At 41.9% G+C, this 23252-nt stretch overlaps 1 protein-coding gene across 5 annotated transcripts in view; it reads left to right on the top strand.

The window, feature by feature from the left end:
* LOC139273181 (utrophin-like) overlaps window positions 1–23252 on the top strand; it is a 476555-nt gene that overhangs the window by 426306 nt on the left and 26997 nt on the right. For all 5 annotated transcript variants that reach the window (XM_070889721.1, XM_070889722.1, XM_070889723.1 and 2 more), the window contains one exon: window positions 16280–16517. In XM_070889721.1, coding sequence (XP_070745822.1) covers window positions 16280–16517 — 238 coding nt within the window. The remainder of the gene's footprint in view (window positions 1–16279; window positions 16518–23252) is intronic.

Raw genomic sequence — 23252 nt, 5'->3', positions numbered from 1 at the left:
GATTTGTAGGATCTTGCGGAGACATCGCTGGTGATATTTCTCCAGCGACTTGAGGTGTCTTATTGAACATGGTCCGTGTCTCTGAGCCATACAGGAGGGCGAGTATTACTACGGCCCTGTAGACCATGAGCTTGGTGACAGTTTTGACGGCTTGGTCTTCAAACACTCTTTTCCTCAGGCGGCCGAAGGCTGCACTGGCGCACTGGAGGCGGTGTTGGATCTCGTCGTCAATGCCTGCTCTTGTTGATAGGAGGTTCCCGAGATAAGGGAAGTGGTCCACCTTGTCCAGGGCCGTGCTGTGGATCTTGATGTCTGGAGGGCAGTGCTGTGTGGCAAGGACAGGCTGGTGGAGGACCTTTGTCTTACTTTGTGTTTGTAACACTTTGTATTAAGCCTCACATGTCAAATTAATCAAATGTCTTCTGAAAATCCAAGTAAATTGTATCTGCTGGATAGCTTTCAAGTAGTTTAGCAAAAGACTCCAGTAGATTAGGAAAGCATAGCTTTTTGTTTTCAAATCAATACTGACTGCTCCTTATGAATTCTTTAGATTAGAATTAATATATCCCTTATAATAAATATTTCCTCACCACTGATATTAGGCTAACTGTTCCTTAATTCCAGTTCCATGCCTCACACTTGTTTTGAAGATATTGGTGCAGAAATTGCGGTCGGAGACTTCCGACCTGAAAAAAAAAATCTACAAACTTACTGGGTGGTCCGGGAGGTTTGGAGACTTGCGGTCCTGGGCCTCTAAGCATTGGCCTGCGTAGAGCCACGTATCCCAGGGATGCAGGCATTTCACAAGCGTCCCTTGGATCACATGGGCCGGCCCAACCAATCAAAGTAGGGGTATTCCCATTCATACCTGTGGTGATTCCGTATATACGGAACTCACCACAAGTATGAATGGGAATACCCCAGAAAATACACAAACATTTAAAATTAAAAAAAATTAAAAGCACGCATTTAAAATTAATCAAAATTGCATTTAATTAATTATTTAAAACAAAAATGTAATTTTTTGAAAAATAAAATATGTAAATTTAACGGGTCTAAAAATAAATTTACCTTATTTCACAGGTTTTTAAATATTTAAATTATTGAAAAAAAAATATTTTTCTGTCCTTTAATAGTCTTACACTGATAAAAGCAGGCATTACGCCAGGCGTAAGAATTTCACAGGCAATTCGCTGGGCAGAAGTTGGGCAAATAGCCAAACTCTCCGCCAGCGAATGCCTATTTCTGTTAGATTCGTGCGATCTGTCCAGAGGATTCTGGACGGATCGCAAGTTCCGTGTTCAGGTGCATGTGCAGTGCATGCCTAAACCCGGAACTTGCGGGGGTGTGTGCACACCTTGTACGCACCTAAAGGGGCGCGAATTCAGCCACATTAGTGGAAAGTTTGTCTCCCCCAGCTCTTTGTACAGCTCAAGTGTTGATCTAGTTCCTAAAAATATTAACCAGTGCTTTACCTATTGTTCTCACTCATTTCCTTGATGATTCAGGCATGTATCCCATCTTGCCCAGGCAGCTTGTAGGAGGCATTTTTACTTATTTGAGTCAGATTTTTTAATAACACGTGATTAACTTTGTTGTAGATTGGCTAGATGCAATTGTTGCTATCTGATACCAAGTATTCAGTGATACCAAGTACAATTCTCCACATACATAAATAAACAGAATCTCTGATTAATGGATGCAGATAATAAATTTAAATTAAAGCATTACAAAGAACACAGATATTTTTGGATCTGTTAAGTTTGTAAATGTATACTTTTCTGCCCCAGTGAAGAGGTAAGATATTTTCCAACTAGCAATTAGTTGGAACAAAATTATACTCCAATATAATTCTCTGATTATTTAGCTGAGCAGTTCTTGTAGCTTCTGCAATGTCACACGTAACTCAGAAGCATTCAGTAATTTTGTGATTGAAAGTGATGCTGAAATATAATGCCGTTTTCATAGCCTGAAATTGATAGATTTTTGTTGAGCGAAGGTATTGAGCGATATGGAGTTAGGTCACAGATCAGCCATGATCTTATTGAATGGTGGAATCGGCTTGCAGGGCTAAATGGCCCACTGCTGCTATGGCTGATCATGGTGAGATTTTGAGTTGTCTTTTAAAAATTATTTATTAATCTGGGTGATTTTGGCAAGGTTGCAAGTATTGCCATCTCTAGTTATTCTGGACCTTCTCCTTGAGCCGAGGCAATTCTTGTCATTTTCGGTTAATTTGCGTATCTATAAAGTTGCTGATATAATTTGGGGATTATCCACTAATGAGGCAACAGCACTAATAGCCCTTTCCAAACCTCCAGGCACACAAAATTATAAACAAACCGTCAAGTAAGAAATATAAGTGCAAATGAGATTTTGATGGCTGAATTGCCAGGGCATGGGGGTACCCATGGCCCGTGTCTTATTAGCACCTCTTTGGAAAGGAAAGGGAGACGGTGAAGATGCAGCTTGCCCGTGTAAAAACCTTTCAGTTTGTCTGTGTCCTTTCATTTTGGTCCTGCTACTTTGTTTCCATGAGAGGAGGGTGCTTTTTTTAAATCACTTTCCTCATGTGCACACCAAACCAGATTAATTGCAAGCCTAATTCTAGTGATCACAAATAAAAAGGGAAAAACCTTGCAAATGCTGGAAATACATAAGCCAGCATCTGGAGGAAGGAAACAATGTAACGTTTCAGTTTAGACATAGGTTTGACACGCAAATTGCAAATCTGTCTTTTTCTCTTCTGGGATGCTATCAAACCTGCTGTATTTTCTCTCTGATTCTAGTTGGCTTCTCCAGTGCTGTGCATCAGAGGTTCTTGCACGCCCCTCCCAACTCTCATTATATTCAGTCAAGGTCCACTTGCTCCAGTCAACAACCTTACTGAGACCTGGGGCAAGCTCTGCATCTTTAGTGAGCCATTACTGTTAAACACATTTCTATTTCTGTGTTCTTTTCATCAGATTGAATGATGACCCTATCTACTTGTTATGGGAAAGTAAAAGACCCCAGATCTCTATTGAAAGAAGAGCAGAGGAGTTCTCCTGGCCAAAATGTATCCCTCAATCAGCATCACCAAAAACCTGAAATAGTCATTCGTCTCACATCCTGTTTGTAGCATGTTGCATTTGCCTACTAAACTACACTTCAAAAGTAACTAACTGGCTCTGAAGCAGTTTAGAACATCCTGAGGATGTGAAAGATGCTATATGAATGCAAGTTCTTTATTTCTTCTTTGATAAATTTGTACACATAAAAATCCAGTCAAAATTGCACTTGTTTCTTCCTTTCTGATTTCCAAGCTTTTTTCCTTCAATCCATACTGATTGAACCAATCTTGTTATCATAGCAATTTACAGCACAGAAGGAGGTCATTCAGTCCATCGTGTCTGCCGGCCGTAAAAGAGTCATCCAACCTAATCCCATGTTTCAGCTCTTGGTCCGTAGCCTTGTAGGTTACGGCACTTCAAGTGTATATCCAAGTACTTTTTAAATGAGCTGAGGGTTTCTGCCTCTACCACCCTTTCAGGCAGTGAATTCCAGACCCCCATCGCCCTCTGGGTGAAAAAATGTTCTCCCAACTCCCCTCTAAACCTTCTACCAATTACTTTAAATCTATGCCCTCTGGTTATTGACCTTATAGCTAAAATTCTCCAGTTCTGGCAACATCCTCGTAAATCTCCTCTGTATTCTCTAGTGCAATCACATCTTTCCTGTAATGTGGTGACCAGAATTGTACGCAGTCTAGAGCTGTGACCTAAATGGTGTTTTATACCGTTCAAGCATAATCTCCCTGCTCTTGTATTCTATACCTCGGCTAATAAAGGAATGTATCCCGTAAACTGCCTTAACCACCGTATCTACCTGTCCTTCAATCTTCAGGGAACTGTGGACATGCACTACAAGGTCCCTCTGTTCCTCTACATTTTTCAGTATCCTACATTTATTGTGTATTCCCTTGCCTTGTTAGCTCTCCTCATTGCATTACCTCACACTTCTCTGGATTGAATTTCATTTGCCACAGTTCTGCCCATTTTGCCAGTTCATTAATATCTTCCCACAGTCCACAACTATCATTTTCACTATCAACCACATGGCCAATTTTTATATTATCTGCAACCTTCTTAATCATGCCCCTAAATTGAAGTTTAAATCACTTGTACAGATACAACATCCGGAATCCTTGGGACCGAGACAGTGACGGTTTGGGGTTTTGGCTCAAAGCCTGGCACGGATTCGGTCAAGGTTTCTGGATTTCAGACTATTTAATTTTCTTCACACAATACAAAAGCAAAATACTGCAGATGCTGGAATCTGGACTAAAAGCAGAAAATGCTGGAAATCTCAGCAGGTCAGGCAGCATCTGTGGAGAAAGCAAAGTTAACGTTTTGGGTCGATGGCCCTTCGTCAGACTGGCGAATGTTCGGAAAGAACCAATTCTTTTTTACATCTTTGTTTCTTTAGCCAATCACCTTAAATGTGTATCCTCTGGTTCTCGACCCTTCTGCCAATGGGAACAGTTTCTATCTACGTTGTCCAGACTCATGATTTTGAACATTTCTATCAAATCTTCTCTGCTCCAAGGAGAACAACACCAGCTTCTCCAGTCTATCAACGTAACTGAAATCCCTAATTCCTGGAATCATTCTTGTATATCTTTTCTGCACCTTCTCTCAGGCCTTCACATCCTTCCTAAAGTGTGGTGCTCAGAATTGTAGACAGTACTCCAGCTGAGGCCGAACCAGTGTTTTATATTTAAGGCGGAGATAGATAGATTTTTGAGCGATAAGGGGTCATGGGGAGCGGGCAGGGAAGTGGAACTGAGGCCATGATCAGATCAGCCATGATCTTATTGAATGGCGGAGCAGGCTCGAGGGGCCAAATGGCCTATTCCTATTTCCACACTCCTATTTCTTATGTTCTTATATAGGTTCATCATAATTTCCACACTTTTGAACTCTACACAGGTTGAGCGTCTGAAATGCGGTGTTCCTAAATTCGGAATGTTCCGGATTCCAAACACCAGGCTGATCCATGGCAGGGTCATCTGGAATCTGGAAAATGTTCCGAAATCCAGACATTTTTTTAAACTGATTACTGCTGCGAGTTGGGCCTAGGGATGGGGAAAAACAACCCCCCCCCCAAAAAAAAATTCACAAACCCTTACCTACTAAATCGCTGAAAGAATTTTAAAGTAAAAATATTAACTTATCTTTTTTGCAGGTCTTCAAAGCAGGTTTTTCCCAGCCGTCTACCCCTGACCCCTGATCCGCCGCTGAACCCTGACCCGTAGCCAACGCTGCCGAACCCAGAACCAACTCCCACCCCACCCCCCCCCCCCCCCATCCACCACCTCCGCCCCTCTCCCCTTACCTCGGCCCAGGTGTATCTGGATTCGGGATGTCAAAAAGACGTTCTGAAATCTGGAAATACCCGAACCTCGACCCGGGCGTTTCCGGTTTCGGGACGTCAGAAAGACAATCTGAAATCCGGAATGGCCTCAACCCAAGGTTTCCAGATTTTGGACGCTCTACCTGTACCTCTTTATGAAGCCAGGATCCCGTAAGCCTTTTTAACTGCTTTCTCAACCTGTCCTGCCAACTTCAATGATTTGTGCACATATACCCCCAAGTCTCTCTGTTCATGCACCCCCTTTAGGATTATTTTATTTAGTTTACATTTAGTTTATATGTCCTCTCCTCATTCTTTCTACCAAAATGTATCACTTCACACTTTTCTGTGTTAAATTTCATCTGCCACGTGTTCGCTCATTTCACCAGCTTATCTATGTCTTCCTGAGGTCTGTCACTCCTCTACCTCACTGTTGACTATACTTCCATGTTTGTGTCATCTGCAAATTTTGAAATTGTGCCCTGTACACCCACGTCCAAGTCATTAATATATATCAAGAAAAACACCACTGCATATCTTCCTCCAGTCCAAAAAACAACCGTTCACCACTACTCTCTGGTTCCTGTCACTTAGCCAATTTCATATCCATGCTGCCACTGTCCCTTTTATTCCATGAGCTTCAACTTTGCTGGCAGGCCTATTATGTGGCACTTTGCTGAATGACTTTTGGAAATCCATGTACACTACGTCAACCGCATTACCCTCATCAAAAAACTCGATCAAGTTGGTTAAACATGATTTGCCTTTAACAAATCCATGCTGGCTTTCCTTAATTTATCCACACCTATCCAAGTGACTGTTAATTTTGTCCCTGATCACTTTTTCCCCACTACTGAGGTTAAACTGACTGGCCTGTAGTTGGCTGAAGACTGGCTTTTGTGATGGTGGAGACCTCAGGAGGAGGCCGAGATGGATCATTCACTTCCGCCTCCGTAACATCATGGTAACACCTGGGTGTCATGGTATATCAGTCATTGAAGGTTGGCTTGCAGGTACAGCAGGCGGTTAAGAAAGCAAATGGCATGTTGGCCTTCATAGCGAAGGGATTTGAGTACAGGGGCAGGGAGGTGTTGCTACAGTTGTACAGGGCCTTGGTGAGGCCACACCTGGAGTATTGTGTACAGTTTTGGACTCCTAACTTGAGGAAGGACATTCTTGCTATTGAGGGAGTGCAGCGAAGGTTCACCAGACTGATTCCCGGGATGGCGGGACTGACATATCAAGAAAGACTGGATCAACTGGGCTTGTATTCACTGGATTTCAGAAGAATGAGAGGGGATCTCGTAGAAACGTTTAAAATTCTGACGGGTTTAGTCAGGTTAGATGCAGGAAGAATATTCCCAATGTTGGAGAAGTCCAGAACCAGGGGTCACAGTCTAAGGATAAGGGGTAAGCCATTTAGGACCGAGATGAGGAGAAACTTCTTCACCCAGAGAGTGGTGAACCTGTGGAATTCTCTACCACAGAAAGTTGTTGAGGCCAATTCACTAAATATATTCAAAAAGGAGTTAGATGTAGTCCTTACTACTAGGGGGAATCAAGGGGTATGGCGAGAAAGCAGGAATGGGGTACTGAGGTTGCATGTTCAGCCATGAACTCATTGAATGGCGGTGCAGGCTCGAAGGGCCGAATGGCCTACTCCTGCACCTATTTTCTATGTTTCTATGCTGGATTTATCTTTCTTCTCTTTTTTTTGAACAATATTGTAACATTTGCAATTCTCCAGTCCTCTGGTACCATCCCCGTATCTATGGAGGATTGGAATATTATGGCCAGAACCTCTGCAATTTCCTCAGCATCCTAGAATGCAACCCATCTGCTCCTGGTGATTTATCTACTTTTAAGTACAACCAGCCTTTCTTATACCTCTTCATTATCAATTTTTATCATATCAGACGTCTCCACTACCTCCTCCTCTCATCATCATAATCATAGGCAGTCCCTCGGAATCCACTCTTAACAAGAGTTCTTCGGTGGCTGTACAGTCCAATATGAGAACCGCAGTCTCTTTACTATGTCAATGGCAGCCTCCTCTGCCTTGAAATAATGCAAGTTTTTCTTGATTCAGAACATAAGAAATAAAAGAAAGACTTGCATTTTTTAGCGTCTTTCATGAGCTCTGGGCGTCCCAATGTGCTTTACAGCCAATTAAGTACTTTTGAAGTGTAGTCACTGTTATAATGTAGGAATAGGAATAATATAAAGCAGGAGTAGGCCATATGGCCATCGAGCCAGATCCAGCATTCAATAAGATTGTGGCTGAACGTCTATATGAACTCCACTTTCTCACCCTATCTCAATATCCCTGGATTCCCTTAGTGCCCCAAAATCTATCAATCTCAGTTTTGAATATACTGATCGACTGAGCATCCACGGCGCTCTGGGATAGAGAATTCCATAGATTGACAACCCTCTAAGTGAAGATATTTCTCCTCATCTCAGTCCTAATTGTCCAACCCCTTATCCTGAGATCATGACCCCTAGTTCGAGACTCTGCAGCCAGGGGAAACAGTCTCTCAGCATCTACCCTGTCAAGCCCTCCAGGAATTGTATACGTTTAAGTGAGATCACTTCTCATTCTCATTCTTCTAAACTCAAGAGAATATAGTCCCAATCTACTCGATCTCTTTTCATAGGACAGCCCTCTCATCCCAGGAATCAGTCTAGTGAACCTTTGTTGCACCCCCTCTAAGTACTCCAGGTTTGGTCTCACCAATGCTCAATATAATTGCAGAAAGACTTCCTTACTCATACTCAAACCCGCTTGCAATAAAGGCTCGCATACCATTTAACTTGCTTGCTGTACCTGCATGTTAACTTTCTGTGATTCATGTCCAAAGACCTTAAATCCCTCATACCAACATTTACTTGTCTCTCACCTGATTAAAAAAAAATACTTTGCATTTCCATTCTTCCTACCAAAGTGGATAATGTCACACTTTCCTGCATTATATTCCATCTGTCACCTTCTTGCCCAATCACTTAACCGGCCTATTTACCTTTGCATCCTCCCAACAGCTTGCTTTCCCACCTAGCTTTGTATCATCAGCAAACTTGGATATAATAAAAAGCAAAATACTATGGATGCTGCAAATCTGAAATAAAAACAGAAAATGCTGGAAATACTCAGCAGGCCAGGCAGCATATGTGGAGTGAGAAACAGTGTCTCTCTCCACCACTAACCTCCTCCATCTGGCTGAACTTGTTCTCACATTGAACAAATTCTCCTTTGACTCCAGTCACTGCCTCCAAATAAAAGGTTGTAAGATTTCTAAATCTCTGGCATTAAATTGACAGCAAGACTGCTTCTTTTAAAACAATTTGGAATAATTTATTAAACACACACACATCACATCTATCAGCAGTCGTCAGCTTTCCTACGGATCGACTTGGTTACAACAGATACAATGATAATACAATAAAAACGATAATACAATAAATACTTCCCTCTGGCAAAGCACACGGCCTGCTTCTTTGTCTGTAAAGGGAGGTCATGCTTTTTCCATGTGCTAAGGAGAAGAGAGAGAGCAATCTTTGGCTTGAGTTTTTATATCTCTTAAGGCCATTGTTTCTCAGGAAGCCTCAGGATTGGATGTTGGTTCCAGGGCCGTTCCTGATTGGCTTCTCCTCATACATGTGTCTGTCTGGAGGGCCAGCGCCACTCCTTGACTAGATTAATGGCTTTCCAATTAACACCTTTTCTAGTTTGGTGAGTTTCAAAGCCATGGAGACATGAACTTGGGGAAGCTATCCATTTTGTTTCAACACTGCAGCTTTTCCATATAACCTACACTTTTATTTTTACAAGGTGTTGCTATGGGAAAGTGCATGGGTCCTAGCTATGCCTGCCTTTTCATGGGATATGTGGAATATAATTTGTTCCAGACCTACTTGGGTCCCCTCCCTCACCTCTGCTTTCGGTGCATTGAGGACTGTATCGGTGCCGTTTTCTGCTCTCACTTTGAACTGGAAAATTTCATTCACTTTGCTGACAATTTCTACCCTTCTCCCACCTTCACATGGTCCATCTCCGACTCTTTGATTCCCTTCTTCGACTTGTCTGACCCCATTTCTGGGGATACGCTATCGACCAGCATCCACTATAAGCCCACAGCTACCTGGATTACACTTCCTCACACCCTGCTTCCTGTTAGGACTCTCTTCAATTTCTCTAGTTTCTCTGTCTCCGTCACATTTGTTCTGACGATTCCACCTTCCATACTAGTACTACCAATATGTCTTCCTTTTTCCTCTACTGTGGTTGACAGAGCCCACTTCTGCTCTCACCCCTTCCCATCCCTACTTGCTTAAAACCTGCTTTATCTCTAACTTTTTCCAGTTCTGAAGAAGGATCATCAACCTGAAACGTTAACTTCTGTTATTCTCTCCACAGCTGCTGCCTGACCTGCTGAGTATTTCCAGTATTTTCTGTTTTTATTTGGGATATATTACATTCGGTCCCCTCATCTAAGTTATTGATATACATAAACTTGTTAAACCCTGCCACTCCGAAAATGACCCGTTTATTCTTACTCTGCTTTCTGTCCGTTAACCAATCCTCACTCATGCTAATATATTACCCCAATCCCCTGAACTCTAATTTTGTGTAACAGCCTCTTGTATGGCACCTTATTCAATGCCTTCTGAAAATCCAAATATACTACATCCAATTGTTCCCCCTTATCTACCCTGCTAGTTAAACCCTCAAAAAACTCTAAGGGATTTGTAAAACACAGTTTTCCTTTCCTAAAACCATGTTGACTCTGTCGAGTCATATTGTGATTTTCCATGTGTCTTGTCACCACGTTCTTAATAATAGATTCTAGTATTTTCTTTACGACTGATGCCAGGCTAACTGACCTGTAGTTCCCTATTCTCTCTCTCCTTTCTTGTTTTGTTAAGACCCTGCCAGGTTGTTCACCAGTCTTTGACTTGTTAAGTATTTCCAGCATTATGTTTTTATTCCAGATTTCTAGTGTTCGTGGGCTCTTTTTATTTCTGCTTTTTGCCTTGCTGCCTCCTGTTATTCAGCGTTTGTACACTGCTAAATGTTGTACTGAAAATACAACTGATTTCTTTGATCCTAAAAGCTTTGCTTTAATAACAAAAGCAGGTGCCAATTGCTTGGAGTAAGTAGTCACTGATGAAAGATAATATAATTTCTGAAAACTCTTCCTGGCTACAAGCCATAGATTTTTTTTCTAAGCGAAACCTTCTGAAGTCTTTCTCTGTTTTGTACACTAACTCAGAACTATATTTTATGAATTTAGCCCTGATTAATTCATCCATTGCTTCTAAAAAAATATATATATACGTCTGAGATGGTGCAGATTTTGAAAGCTGTCAAAGATTAAATATTTGGGTTATGAATTAAAAATTAAGCTATGGTTTTGGCCCAATGATATTAAATTGTGTTACTAATTGAGATTTTCCTCTTGAAAGCATTCTTTTACATTTGACAACTTCATGATTCACAATCCACAATGACTGTGTTTCTTTTCTACTGATCTGGATGTCCCCTTGCTATCCTCATGACCTTGAGCATCTTGTTAATCAGCCTACATATATTTCTGATCATTCCAGTAATTCCGCTAGTTTCCGAGGCATCTTGCTCACCTGGGTACTGTTAGTCTACAGCTACCAGTCCCAGATGTGTCTTTTACGGTGTGATACTCAGCTAGCATACTTGAGTTATTCTTTCCAACATTTTCTGTTTTTATTTCAGTTTCCAGCATCTGCAGTATTTTGCTTTTGTACTGAGTTTTTCTTTGTCGGTTTGGAACTCCTCTTCCCCAAATTACTAACTTGTAGTGTTAAAAAAGAATGGATGGGACCATCTGCTTGCACATAGCATTAAAAAAATGGGAAAAATAAGTTTAAGATGATCCAAGAAGATTCATTGTAATGGCCTAGGTACTTTTAAAATCTGTTTCTGCATTCCAAAGAGAGTGCGAGTACTCGCTGGAGAGGTGTTTCACACCCACTTTCTTCAATGTACTCACTGGAGGGTGGTTTCACACCCACTTTCTTCAATGTACTCACTGGAGGGTGGTTTCACACCCACTTTCTTCAATGTACTCACTGGAGGGTGGTTTCACACCCACTTTCTTCAATGTACTCGCTGGAGAGGTGTTTCACACCCACTTCAATGTACTCACTGGAGAGGTAGTTTCACACCCACTTTCTTCAATGTACTCACTGGAGAGGTAGTTTCACACCCACTTTCTTCAATGTACTCACTGGAGAGGTAGTTTCACACCCACTTTCTTCAATGTACTCACTGGAGAGGTGGTTTCACACCCACTTGCTTCAATGTACTCACTGTAGAGAGGGTTTCACACCCACTTGCTTTAATGTACGACAACAACACAAAAGCAAAATACTGCAGATGTTGGAATCTGAAATAAAAATAGAAAATGCTGACAATCTCAGCGGGTCAGGCATCTGTGGAGAGAAGCCAGAGTTAACGTTTCAGATTGATCACCCTTCGTCAGAACTGGCAAAAGTTTGAAATTAACAGGTTCTTAAGGAGCACTGAAAGGGGGAGGGGAGGAAAGAACAAAAGGAAGGTCTATGATAGGGTGGAAGACAGGAGGGATTTTACTGCTGTATGCTTCAATGTACTTGCTGGAGAGGTGGTTTCACACCACTTGCTTTAATGTACTCAGAAGCCACATCACCAACTTCTCTCAGCTGTACTGCCACTTTTGAGTCAATGCACTCTTGAAACTGCTTCACATCGATGCCGAAAGTGTCAGTATTAACTGCTGTCATGCACTGATCTCTCGTCTGCCAGTTACAGTATTCTCTGTAATGAATCACACTCTGTGAATTGGTCCCATCCAGCATCGTAACTCAGCTCACTGGGGTGGACATTGAGAAATATTTGCTGCTTTTCCCTTTCTGATCCTTCTATCTGTGCCAGTAAAATAACCGGTGCTCCAGGTGGGATAAAGTGTTTAATTACCTCAAACTGTACCTTCCATCGGGTCTCATTAAATGTTCCTGTAGCACACCTGGCATCTTGGATCAGTCTGAAGCTTTCTGAGCCAAATTGAATTCTTGTAACTTCTGTCAGTCCACTATTGGAGTTTCTAGCTATAGCTTTATTAAAAATTGTTAACTACTATCTTCCTGCTCCTCCAACAGACGTTCTTTGAACGACTCTGAATCCTCATTGTGCCAGCTCTCCCTCAGGAAAATGCTAACCTGTTCTGCTCATTTCTTTCCTTTAGCTCTGTTCTCAATGGTCTTAATAAATAATCTCCCTCCATCATCCTGTACTGATCAACTATTATGATCAGCATCAAATTATATTACCTGTCACACTTGTCCGATCGTCCAATCCCTGGACTCCCAAGAATTGTCTTGGTCAAGGTTTATACCTCTGTACTTTTGACATCCAAGTCCTGGATGGACCAGAACTTTGTCTAATTGAACATTTGGAAGACTGAAGCTGTGTTTTTTCCGTTTCCCTGAAAACCTCTGTATTTTTACATGCAATTTCACCATTGCCTGGCTGCTTGCTCAGGCTGAATTAGATCGTTGCCCATCCTCTGTGTCCTGTTTGAACCTTGAGCTCAGGTTCAAATCTCATATCCTATCCATCATCAAGACAGCTGAATTCCCCTTGCTCACGATCGCCTATTTCCACCCATACTTACCTCAGTTCCACTGCTGATGAAACCCTTAGCCACATTTCTATCACTTCCAAATTTAACTTTTCCAATGGAACCCTTGCTGGCTCAAGCTGTATCTACACAAACTTCAACTTGTCCAAAGCTCACTTCAACCTGACCCCCCATACGCTATCCCACACTGTGTTGCATTCACCTAACACACTTGTCCTTGCTGAACTCCATTTCTCCATTTGCTGCCTATTCTACAACCAATTGAATTTCAAAATCCTTGTCCTTTTTAACAAATCCCTCCATCACCTCACTTTGTCATACCTGTGCAACTTTCTATAGCTCTATGTCACAGCCCCCTGCCATCTGTGCTTCCCTCTCCCTCTACGTCGATTGTAGCAAAATATTCAGGCATCTCGGCCTTAATCTCTGGAACTCCCTTCCTAACACCCTCCCCCTTGCCACTTAGCTCTCCTCTTTCAAAATTCTCCTCAAAACCTGTCTCTTCAACCATGTTTTCATTCATTTCTTTTTTTTTTTCCTACTGCTCAGTTTCTGCTTCTGTGTAAAGCACCTTGAGATGTTTTCTCCATTAAAGTTGTTGGTGCCCGCATGGTTTTTCACATGGTGGTGTGTAGTATCAGGAAATCAGCCTATAATACTAAATGGATAGTACTGGGGAAATTCATACAAGAGGTGAATGGCTTAATTGCAAAGGCTGAAATCAAATCTGTTCTTATCCTCTCAACAAAGGGCATAGTATACAGCCTTGATGGTGGCTTTCTGTGCGACCTGTCCAACCACTTCAATTACCTATTTGATGAATCTGTCTTGCTCCCAGTCCAATTTTTTTCTCCGTGAAAGATCATTATATCGCTAAGTCAGTTGATCCATTTCAATCTTTTCTTGTGCACCCAAAGCTAAATGCACAAACACACAAAGCTTAGACCTTGTACTCTATATTCTGAAGTGATTTTTTTTCACTCCATGCTTTTGCTCTTGTCTGTTTGGAGAACAGACAGCATTAATGATTTTAGGCAATCTCTTCAGGGTAAGATTGTCTTAATTGAACCTCTTCAGAATGTATCTTAAGTCACAGGAACTCCAGAATTCAAAAACACATGATTTCATAGGAACACAACTTTACGCAGTCTCCAGAGATATCTGATATTCACAATTAGCAACAAAATGATCTGTGGCAAATCAAATGGCTTAAATGAGCACAGAATACTAGAAGAATGAGAAATGTAGCATTCAGATAGGAAATATTGAAATATGAACCGATTGATTTTACCACTTCAGGTTAGTTGCCTTTTAATCAGATACTGTCTTTGGTTGGTGGAGAGGGGGAAATGCTGAGCACCATTATCACCCAGAATAATATTTCTGTAATATGTCTCAATCTAATTTGCATCACTGACTCAAAGTTTTGGCAAACCACTTTAGTTTTGTGCTTGCTAATGATTACTCTATTATCGTCATGCCACTTTCAGGAGTCCAGTTGTCTGTTTGCAGTACTGATGACCTCCGTCACTCCTGTGAAAAGTGTGCCTTTGGTCCTGGTGACCCCTAAAGGAAGGAATAGAGATATGATGGTTGATACGCCCTTCTACAGATCAGCACAATGATTTGGGAAGATACGATAACCTTGCATTGACCTGAGAGGGGAGGAGTGTACAAATAACTAAATATGTTTAGGTGGCTTTGGCAAAACAAATATAATAATTCTTTCATTAGTATAACACAGGCACATTTCAGCATGCACTTGTTTTAATAAAAGCTAGCCCAAGTAATAGATTTTAAAGCCAAGTGGTATTGGCTTTAATAGCCAGCTCATCTAAAATAGATAGTAGTGTTTGTTTTCCATCCTCAGGCCCACAAAGGTGTGTGTGTCTGATCATTCGGAATCTCAGAAATGACCATTGTAGATCTCTGCAACAATGTTTGTACAGGTGAATAAAGTAATACATTTCTTCAAACCAACCAATAAGCATTACATTGACAGATTTGTAAGTGGAAACTGGCACACTATCCATCTATGTCCAAGAATTTGTTTAAATAACCTGATCATTTTAATTAGAGATGATCTCTCTCCAGCCTGCAAAAGCCTATTTTTCAAAAGTGATAAATATTCATTACATCGAATTCTCATTAAAGACCTATTGTCCTTCTGCTGTCATATTTCATTAGAATGGTTGGCAGCCTTGTAAAATAATCTGTACAAAGCCATTCAGTTTACCCAATGATTAGCTGAGCCGCGCACACCAGGAAGGCAGGTTTTGAGTCAGATGATCTCTACTGGACAGTTTCAGACATGGTTCACTTCTGAATGTTAACCTATGTCAGGCACAGCATAGCCAGATGTAGAGTGAAGCTCTCTTGATACTGGCCTGACTGCATGCTTCAGCCTGAACCTTGGAACAGTATTCACTACTGTCTGAGTGACATTGGCAGTTAGTGCAGTTTTGTGCTGTTTCTAACTGAAAACCCTTACAGGCAATGAAAATTTTCATCCCATTAATCTGGGCTGGATTTGAACTCAGATCAGAGGTCGGTGTCAAGCCTTCTACACCTCCCAGTTCCCTGTAGTTTTAGATTTAAATTAATCTGATTTGGATGTATCATATAATGCTGCCTTTTATGGTGTACTGGAACTGATGCTAACCTAGAATGAGATTAATTGGCATGATTACTGTAGTATTTTCTTATACACACAAGCAATGGTGGAGTTGGAAAGTCCATCTATCTTACACTCACTCTAGTGTGGCAAAAGTCAACTCTCACTTTAGTTACCTGACAAGACTTCAGGTGAAATTTGCAGTGTAAGAGCTCTACCGTTCTCAGTGCCTCTTGATCACCATCCAGTAATTACTGTTGGAAAGTGGACATGTATGGACATCGAGTGAGAACAGGATTGAGTTTGGCTGCCAACCAACCCCCCCCCCCCCCGCAGTCCTGTGTCCTGCAGATGCTCCTTGTCGAGGCTCGTGTAAATAATGGTCACTTGAGGGAAGCACTCGAGACCCACCAGCACTCAGGAAAGCGTGTCCCAAGCACAAAGTCAATACCTGGGAAAAGGGGAAACTGCACTTGTGTAAGATGCTGTGTCGGCATTTTTTTGATTAATTATTCAAAGCCTGCTTGTGTAGCACTATAAAAGAAATTTGAGATACTGGATGATGAAAGAGGTAGCCATAAAGTGAACTGATAAATTCTAATTGCTTCTGTCATCACAGGAATCTACAAGCTGAGTATGAACGGTTAAAGCAGCAGCAGGTTCTGCGGAGCATAAAACCCCTGCCATCACCACCCTTCTTACCAACTCAACAGAACTGTCAAGATGCCGAGCTCCTAGCCGAGGCTAAGCTCCTGCGACAACACAAAGGGCGACTGGAGGCCAGAATGCAGATTTTGGAGGACCACAACAAACAGCTGGAATCACAGCTGTGCCGACTGCGAAAGCTCCTGGAAGAGGTACTGGCTAATCAGGCATTCAATCTGATGGGAACTAATGGGTGAAGCTGCACACACAACAATTTCCCAGTTATTTAAAGTGTGCTGCATTAATTGAGGTTCAGGTCTCTCTTCCAAACTGCCTCCAGGCATCACTGTACTGACTTTGAATGTATGAAATTGTGTTGAAATAAATAATGAGATAATTTGTAACAGGAAACTGCAGCCTGGTGGCAACAGTTGATTTGAAATCAAGGTCATTGCACATAGCATTCAAGATACCGCAGTAAAACTTTATATACTTTGCAGAAGCCCCAAAGCCGTTACCCAAAACCAGTTGAAACTGGAAATCTGATTATTTGGTCATGTTGCATAAGCTGAGATTCTGAAGGATATTTTTCCTTTGCTGAAGGAGTTGGCTTGTGCCCGGGTACCTTTATTCACTGAACTAGCCATTCCTGTGTGAGTGCAGTGAATGTCGCCTGACTTTTTCACCATAGGATTGGGGAACCGATCTGATCCTGTCCTTACCTAACATTTACCACCAGCCACAGAGGTTGAGGCTGCGTAATTTGAGATGGGGATATTCATTTTCAAACAAAAATTCTCTTCCATGCAGTATAATTCACATTTAATTTTGAAACTGATGTTGATATAAACTACATTTTTACATCATTTGTGGCCCAGTTGAGTTAGTTATTGCGATGCGGCCTAAGTAGGGTAGTTTGTTTGGTCGATTTTATTTAAGTGGTATTTATTCAGATTTAGGTGATGCATGCTGCTTCTCCCCTGGAGATGTGAATATATGGAATTTTTTTCATGTGAATCTAGCAACAACCTGAGCAGAACGACATTTCTGTGAGTCATTGATAATGTAGAAGAGAAATAAATCAGTTATTGTCTAGTTCTAAACCTCATCATGGACCAACTTTAACGACCTCCCTCACTATGCCTAGGTCACCTCCCTCACCATAACTACCTCAATATAAATGCCTTGAGTACCCTAAAGTGTCAGCAGTACGGATAAAAGCTTGCAGCAGACTTGCTTAAAACTTACGTAACCACAACAAATCTAAGCAAATGGCACCTAAATAAAATGGACCAAACAAAGCACCTCCCACGCCGCGGCAACCAACACACACCACAATAGCATGTGTTGGTTATTGCGACGTGTGAGGTGCTTTGTTTGGTCCATTTTAGTTAGGTACCCTTTGTTTTTGTATTCTTCCTACCAAAGTGAATAACCTCACATTTCTCCACATAAGATTCCATCTGCCAGCTTATTGCTCACTCACTTAACCTGTCTATATCCCTTTGCAGTCTCTTTGTGTCCTCCTCACAGCTTACTTTCCCACCTAGCTTTGTATCGTCAGCAATCTTGAATACATTACACTCGGTCCCTTCATCTAAGTCATTAATATAGATTGTAAATAGCTGAGGCCCAAGCACTGATCCTTGTGGCACCCCACTGGTTACAGCCTGCCAACCTGAAAATGACCCATTTATCCCTGCTCCCTGTTTTCTGGTCCATTAACCAGTCCTCTATCCATGATAATATATTACCCCCAACCGCATGAGCCCTTATCTTGTGTAACAACCTTTTATGTCATCATCATCATAGGCGGTCCCTCGAATGAGGGTGACTTGCTTCCACAAGAGTTCACAGATGTTTCAATGAAGGACCCGATGTTCCACTCCTGAACTCCAATTGAGGGGGTGAAAGATGCCTGTGCGTGGATTTTTTTAGCGTGTGGTGACCGTTGCACATCAGCCACCACATGGGCTTGACAGAGCTAGGCCTTTATCCAGTGGCAAGGATTAACCAGGATGGCTGGAGACCTGCTCTGCTGCACGAATCTAGTGTTCACACATAACGCAGTGTGGGCAGTCCTGGGCCCTCGGCTCTTCTGGGCCCCATACCCTCATTCGCCGCACCTCCGCCATGATCCCTCACCGCTCCTCTGCCACAAAAGCACTCGCCGCACCTCCGCCACGATCTCCCGCCACATCTTGAATGCAATACTCCGATGTAGATCCTGAGGCTTTGTTTCCCACTGCTGATCTGGTTTCTTTGCAGGGTCCTGGCCGAGATCACTCAGCCCGACACTCTGTGGAGTAAATCTAGGCTCTCTGTCCGGGTAGGGAGGCGTCCAGAGCCACCGACAGGAAGCGAGGGCTGACAGCGTGCAGGGGGCGAGCTAGCTCCGCCTGAATTTGTACTGAACCCGGGGACAGCGCAACCAACGCGCAGCTCAGCAGGCAGAGCACCAGGGAGCTCATGGTCCGGCTTCAAACTCCCCAGCTGAGTACTGCCTGGACAGGGAGAGGGATGGAGATTGACTGCCGGACAGGCTCTCGGTGCTCCCCCTTGTTTCAGAGTTTGAGCTCTCGCTGCACCGTGCCTTTCTTTCTGCACTTTGAAAGGGGCAGGCACTGCTCACATGGAAGCTCGGGCGCCGCTGATGACAGGCTAACTGGCCTGTAGTTGCCTTTTCTCTCTACCTCCTTTCTTGAATAGCAGGGCGAATCCTTTAACTCCTCTTTCCTTACTGGTCAGTGCCGAGTTTTGCCTCTGTGAACCACTGGGACATTTTATTAAATTAATGTGAAAGTTGTTGTTGAACACATTATACAGTACAGCAAATGGTTATGACAGAACTCCAGCTATTCTACTTAAAATTTGTTCTTAAACTGTACCACACACAAGTTATACTTCCCCTTAGTTATGTTGCATAAATATCATACTGCATACTTGACTGATGAAGGAGATTTGTATCAACTCATGAGCAATGGTAACTTCCTGTGATTGACTCATGGAATAAACAAGACAACATTAAGCAGGTTTATATTATTTCTTTTAAGCAATACAGCCGTTCCAATGATCTAACCTTGCTAATATATACACCGTAAAGGAAACTGTAAATGTTCAGGTGCTGACAGAGCATTTTAAAACCAATGGATATTTTTAATTTATTTCAAGATTGCTCTAAACTAAGACACATTCTGTGCACTCAGCGGTAGTCAGTCATTTTTAGCAGCTGTTTAACAGACGTGCCTATATTGCAGCAAGTGCTCAGTACTCCAAATGGGTAATGCTTTGCGCTCACAAGATAAATGTGGCTCTCTACTGTACAGCTCTATCATGCTGTCCATGTAAGTGAAAGTGCTGTGAACAAATGGATTGGAAAATGCGGCTTGCCTCAGTTTAAATTGGTTGAGACAAAGTTTAGTTACCAGGAGCAGAACTCCTGTGAGCTGAGATAATTGGTCGTTACTGTTTAAATCTCATTTCTATTGAGACTTTGATTGAGATTCAATCTCCTTTTGAAGACTGCAGCAGTATTTGTGCATAATCAGAAAGTGCTTTTCGGCATTCCTGTGCATAACTGTGCAGATTATAACTGCAAATGTAATGAACAAGCCCAGGGAGTCCATGGGGGCGGAGGGAGTAGTGAAAGATAAAATAAGGAACCATGTAGCAGCATGTTAACCCCTTGAGTTCTTAATACCCTGTTGTGCAAATGATTTCATAATCTTTGCTAAAATTAGTATAATTATCTGTCTATTTAAATTGGTAACTTTCTGATCAGTATCTTGTCGTATCCATTGGGAATGAGCAACTCACAGAAACCAACCAATTCAATCTCTCAAAGTTTTTTCTAAAAGTACCAGTCTGGTAACAGCAGTTATCTCACATCACTCAATTTTTTTTTTAACGATTATGCACAAATGTGTGTGTGTAAAAAAAAAAAAGACAGTGTACTGATTTTATAAACTTTAGAGAGTGTGTTTTTTCAGGCTAATGTTATTTCAATTTTCAAAAAGTATAGTTGAGTTTGGGAGCTATCTAACCTTTTGACCCATTGATAGATTCAAAAGGATAATTGCTTACATCTGAGAGATAGAATTGGTAATACCTGATACAGAGGGAGAAGCAAACAATGTCTTTCCTCATTCTAGTTTTTAAAAATGTTTTCTTAATTAATTAAAAAAACAATTTTGTGGAAGCAAGAAAAACTACTTTGAGAAAAATAGATAAGAGGATGGGGTTCCGGAAGGATGGAAATAGGTCATGGGGAGGGAGTCCATCTCGGCACTTCAGCCTTGGGGGAGCCAGACGTACATAGCAAGAGGGAGGGCCGCACTTATGGATTCAGTAGGTAATATAAAGAGAAATGGTTGGTATTGTGATGAGTGTGGGTGTAGTGGGTGGGAGGAGCCCCTGAGAGCTACATTTTTTCCACAACTCCCATCACAAATATAGCATCCATACAAAGAGAAATTGTCTGCTTTGCATTAGCTGTAAATAAGAGCTCATTAAGCAGTAAGTAGATTGACTACAGGGTACAAATAACTTGCTCTAAAATGAACGCAGCACTGAGATGGGAAAAGTGATTTCTTTTAAAATTAGCTTTATCGTTTTGTTTTTTGAAAAAAATGCATTAATGGTAAAACTGAGCTGTCCTTGAATGCCCGCAATCCTTTACTGAGCAGTTCCTAGCTTCAATTTCAAAGGGAATACCTTCAAAAACAAGAGAGTGTTGTTGCATACAATTGTACAGGCTCTAATCAAAATTTGCTTAAGTTGTAAAGACTAATTATGTTTAATTCTATACACAGCCAGATAAAGTAGCCTAATCCTATTTAAACAGCAAGTGATGATGTGTGTTGGTGAGATTATTCCGGGTGTCTTGGCATTCAGGATGTTTTCTGATCAAATGCACTGCTGCAGGCTTTGCTGTATTTATGGTAACTCTTTGAGAGGGCTGGAACTGAAGCCAGAAAAGCTTTCAAGGTTCAAACCTCTTGTACTCATGGAGGTTATTAAGCCACTTGCATATAATATATATATATTTTAAATACAACCATTTCAGAGTTTTGCTTCCCAGGCAAGGTTTACCCAATGTCAGTTTTAGGCTCCATGACTGAACTATTACGTGAATGCAGAGTAATAGCTTTGGGTTTGAACATTATATTATCTCAGTCATTTCTGTAGATGATTGGCAATATTTTGCTCCTTGTTGTGTCCAGTGACTGGTGAAATACTGGCTTTGTTCCTCTAAGAGAATAGGTCAGCTTGTATCCACCATTATATGTCATTACTCTAATTAGATGGAATGGGCTTTTGATAATGAAGTAGCAGGAAGGAGATGATTGAAGGTCTTGTGTTGTTCCCTGTGACCATGGAAGGTGTTTATGAAAGCAGCCCTCTTTGAGAGAGTATTATGCGATTCAGAAACGCAAAGTCATTTGCCAACACAAGTACATCCATTATAGGTTTGAGGGAGAGTTATCATATGGCTCCATGGGGAAATGGTTCTGCTCAGGGATTGAATAATTTTTTTCCCCCACTCATTCCCTCTAATCTTCTCCCTTCCTCTCCTGATGCACTGACTCTTGCCAGAATATGGTTTCATGCTAGAATATGGTTACATTGGCATTAGGAGCCCTTTGCTCCTTGCTCCACTGGTCGTTATTCATGTGCGAGACCAAATAACAACAACAACTTGTATTTAATTTGCGCCTTTAACATAGTAAAATATCCCAAGGCGCTTCACTGGAGTAGTACAAGACACAAAATTTGACACTGAACCACATAAGGAGAACTTGGAGCAGGTGACCAGAAGCTTGGTCAAAGAAGTAAGATTTAAGGAGCCTCTTAAAGTAGGAAAGAGAGGTGGAGAGGTTAGGCAGGGAATTCCAGAACTTAGGGCCTCGGCAACAGAAGACATGGCCACCAATGGTTGAGTGATTATAATCAAGGATGCTCAAGAAGGCAGAATTAGAGGAGCACAGATATCTCGGGGGTTTTTTGGGGCTGAAGGAGATTACAGAGATAGGGAAGGGCGAGACCATGGAGGGATTTGAAATCAAATATGAGAATTTTGAAATCGAGGTGTTTCTTAACTGACAGCCAATGTAGGTCAGCAAGCACAGGGATGATGGGTGAGCAGGATTTGGTGCGAGTCCGACTACAGACAGCCGAGTTTTGGATCACAAGTTTACGGAGGGGAGAATGTAGGAGGCCAGCCAGGAGTGCGTCAGAATAGTCAAGTCTCGAGGTAACAAAAGCATGGATGAGGGTTTCAGCAGCGGATGAGCGGAGACGGGTGATGTTACGGGGCTGGAAATAGGCGGTCTTAGTTATGCTGCCACAGTGAGTTCTTGGGGTTATTCATTCATTGCTATGTCATAGTCCAGCCACACCCAGCTTTCACACATGCATGCTTCCAGTAAGCATCAGTAAATACTAATCAGGAGTCCTGGTTGAATTTTTTCCCATTCTGTCTCTGAGGGGTCAATTGTAGCTCTCACCACCTCGGCTGAGATCAACAGATTCAACACTGCCTGGAGATTGAATTTTCATACATTCCTCATTTTTACAGCTCAGTACCACACAGAGTACCTGTGCTTAATTTACCAACTGGACCATTCAGGAGACATTGAGGAATGTTGAGCGGGTCATACATTATAAATCACAAGTACAAATGTTCTGTTCACAGTGGTATTTGTTCTAAGCAAAATGTTTTTGAACTATTGAAATTGCTGGCTTAATTTCTTTGTGAACCCTGCGATGCATCCTCTCACCAGCTTCAGCGTCACGGTTTTCGGGTTTTTGCCAAACTGGGACACTGAAATTGATTTGTAAGCAGAGATTGAGACCAGCTGTCTCAAAGCAGATGGCACTGGAGTTGCGGAAGTAAATCCCCAGAAGCTGGTGGTTTCACAGCAGATCAACAGATCCCAAACAGATCT

The sequence above is a fragment of the Pristiophorus japonicus genome, chromosome 9 (assembly GCF_044704955.1).
Source record: "Pristiophorus japonicus isolate sPriJap1 chromosome 9, sPriJap1.hap1, whole genome shotgun sequence".
NCBI classification, from domain to species: Eukaryota; Metazoa; Chordata; class Chondrichthyes; family Pristiophoridae; genus Pristiophorus; species Pristiophorus japonicus.
Note: the sequence above shows the minus strand (reverse complement) of the source record. Positions and strands in the feature narration are given on the sequence as shown.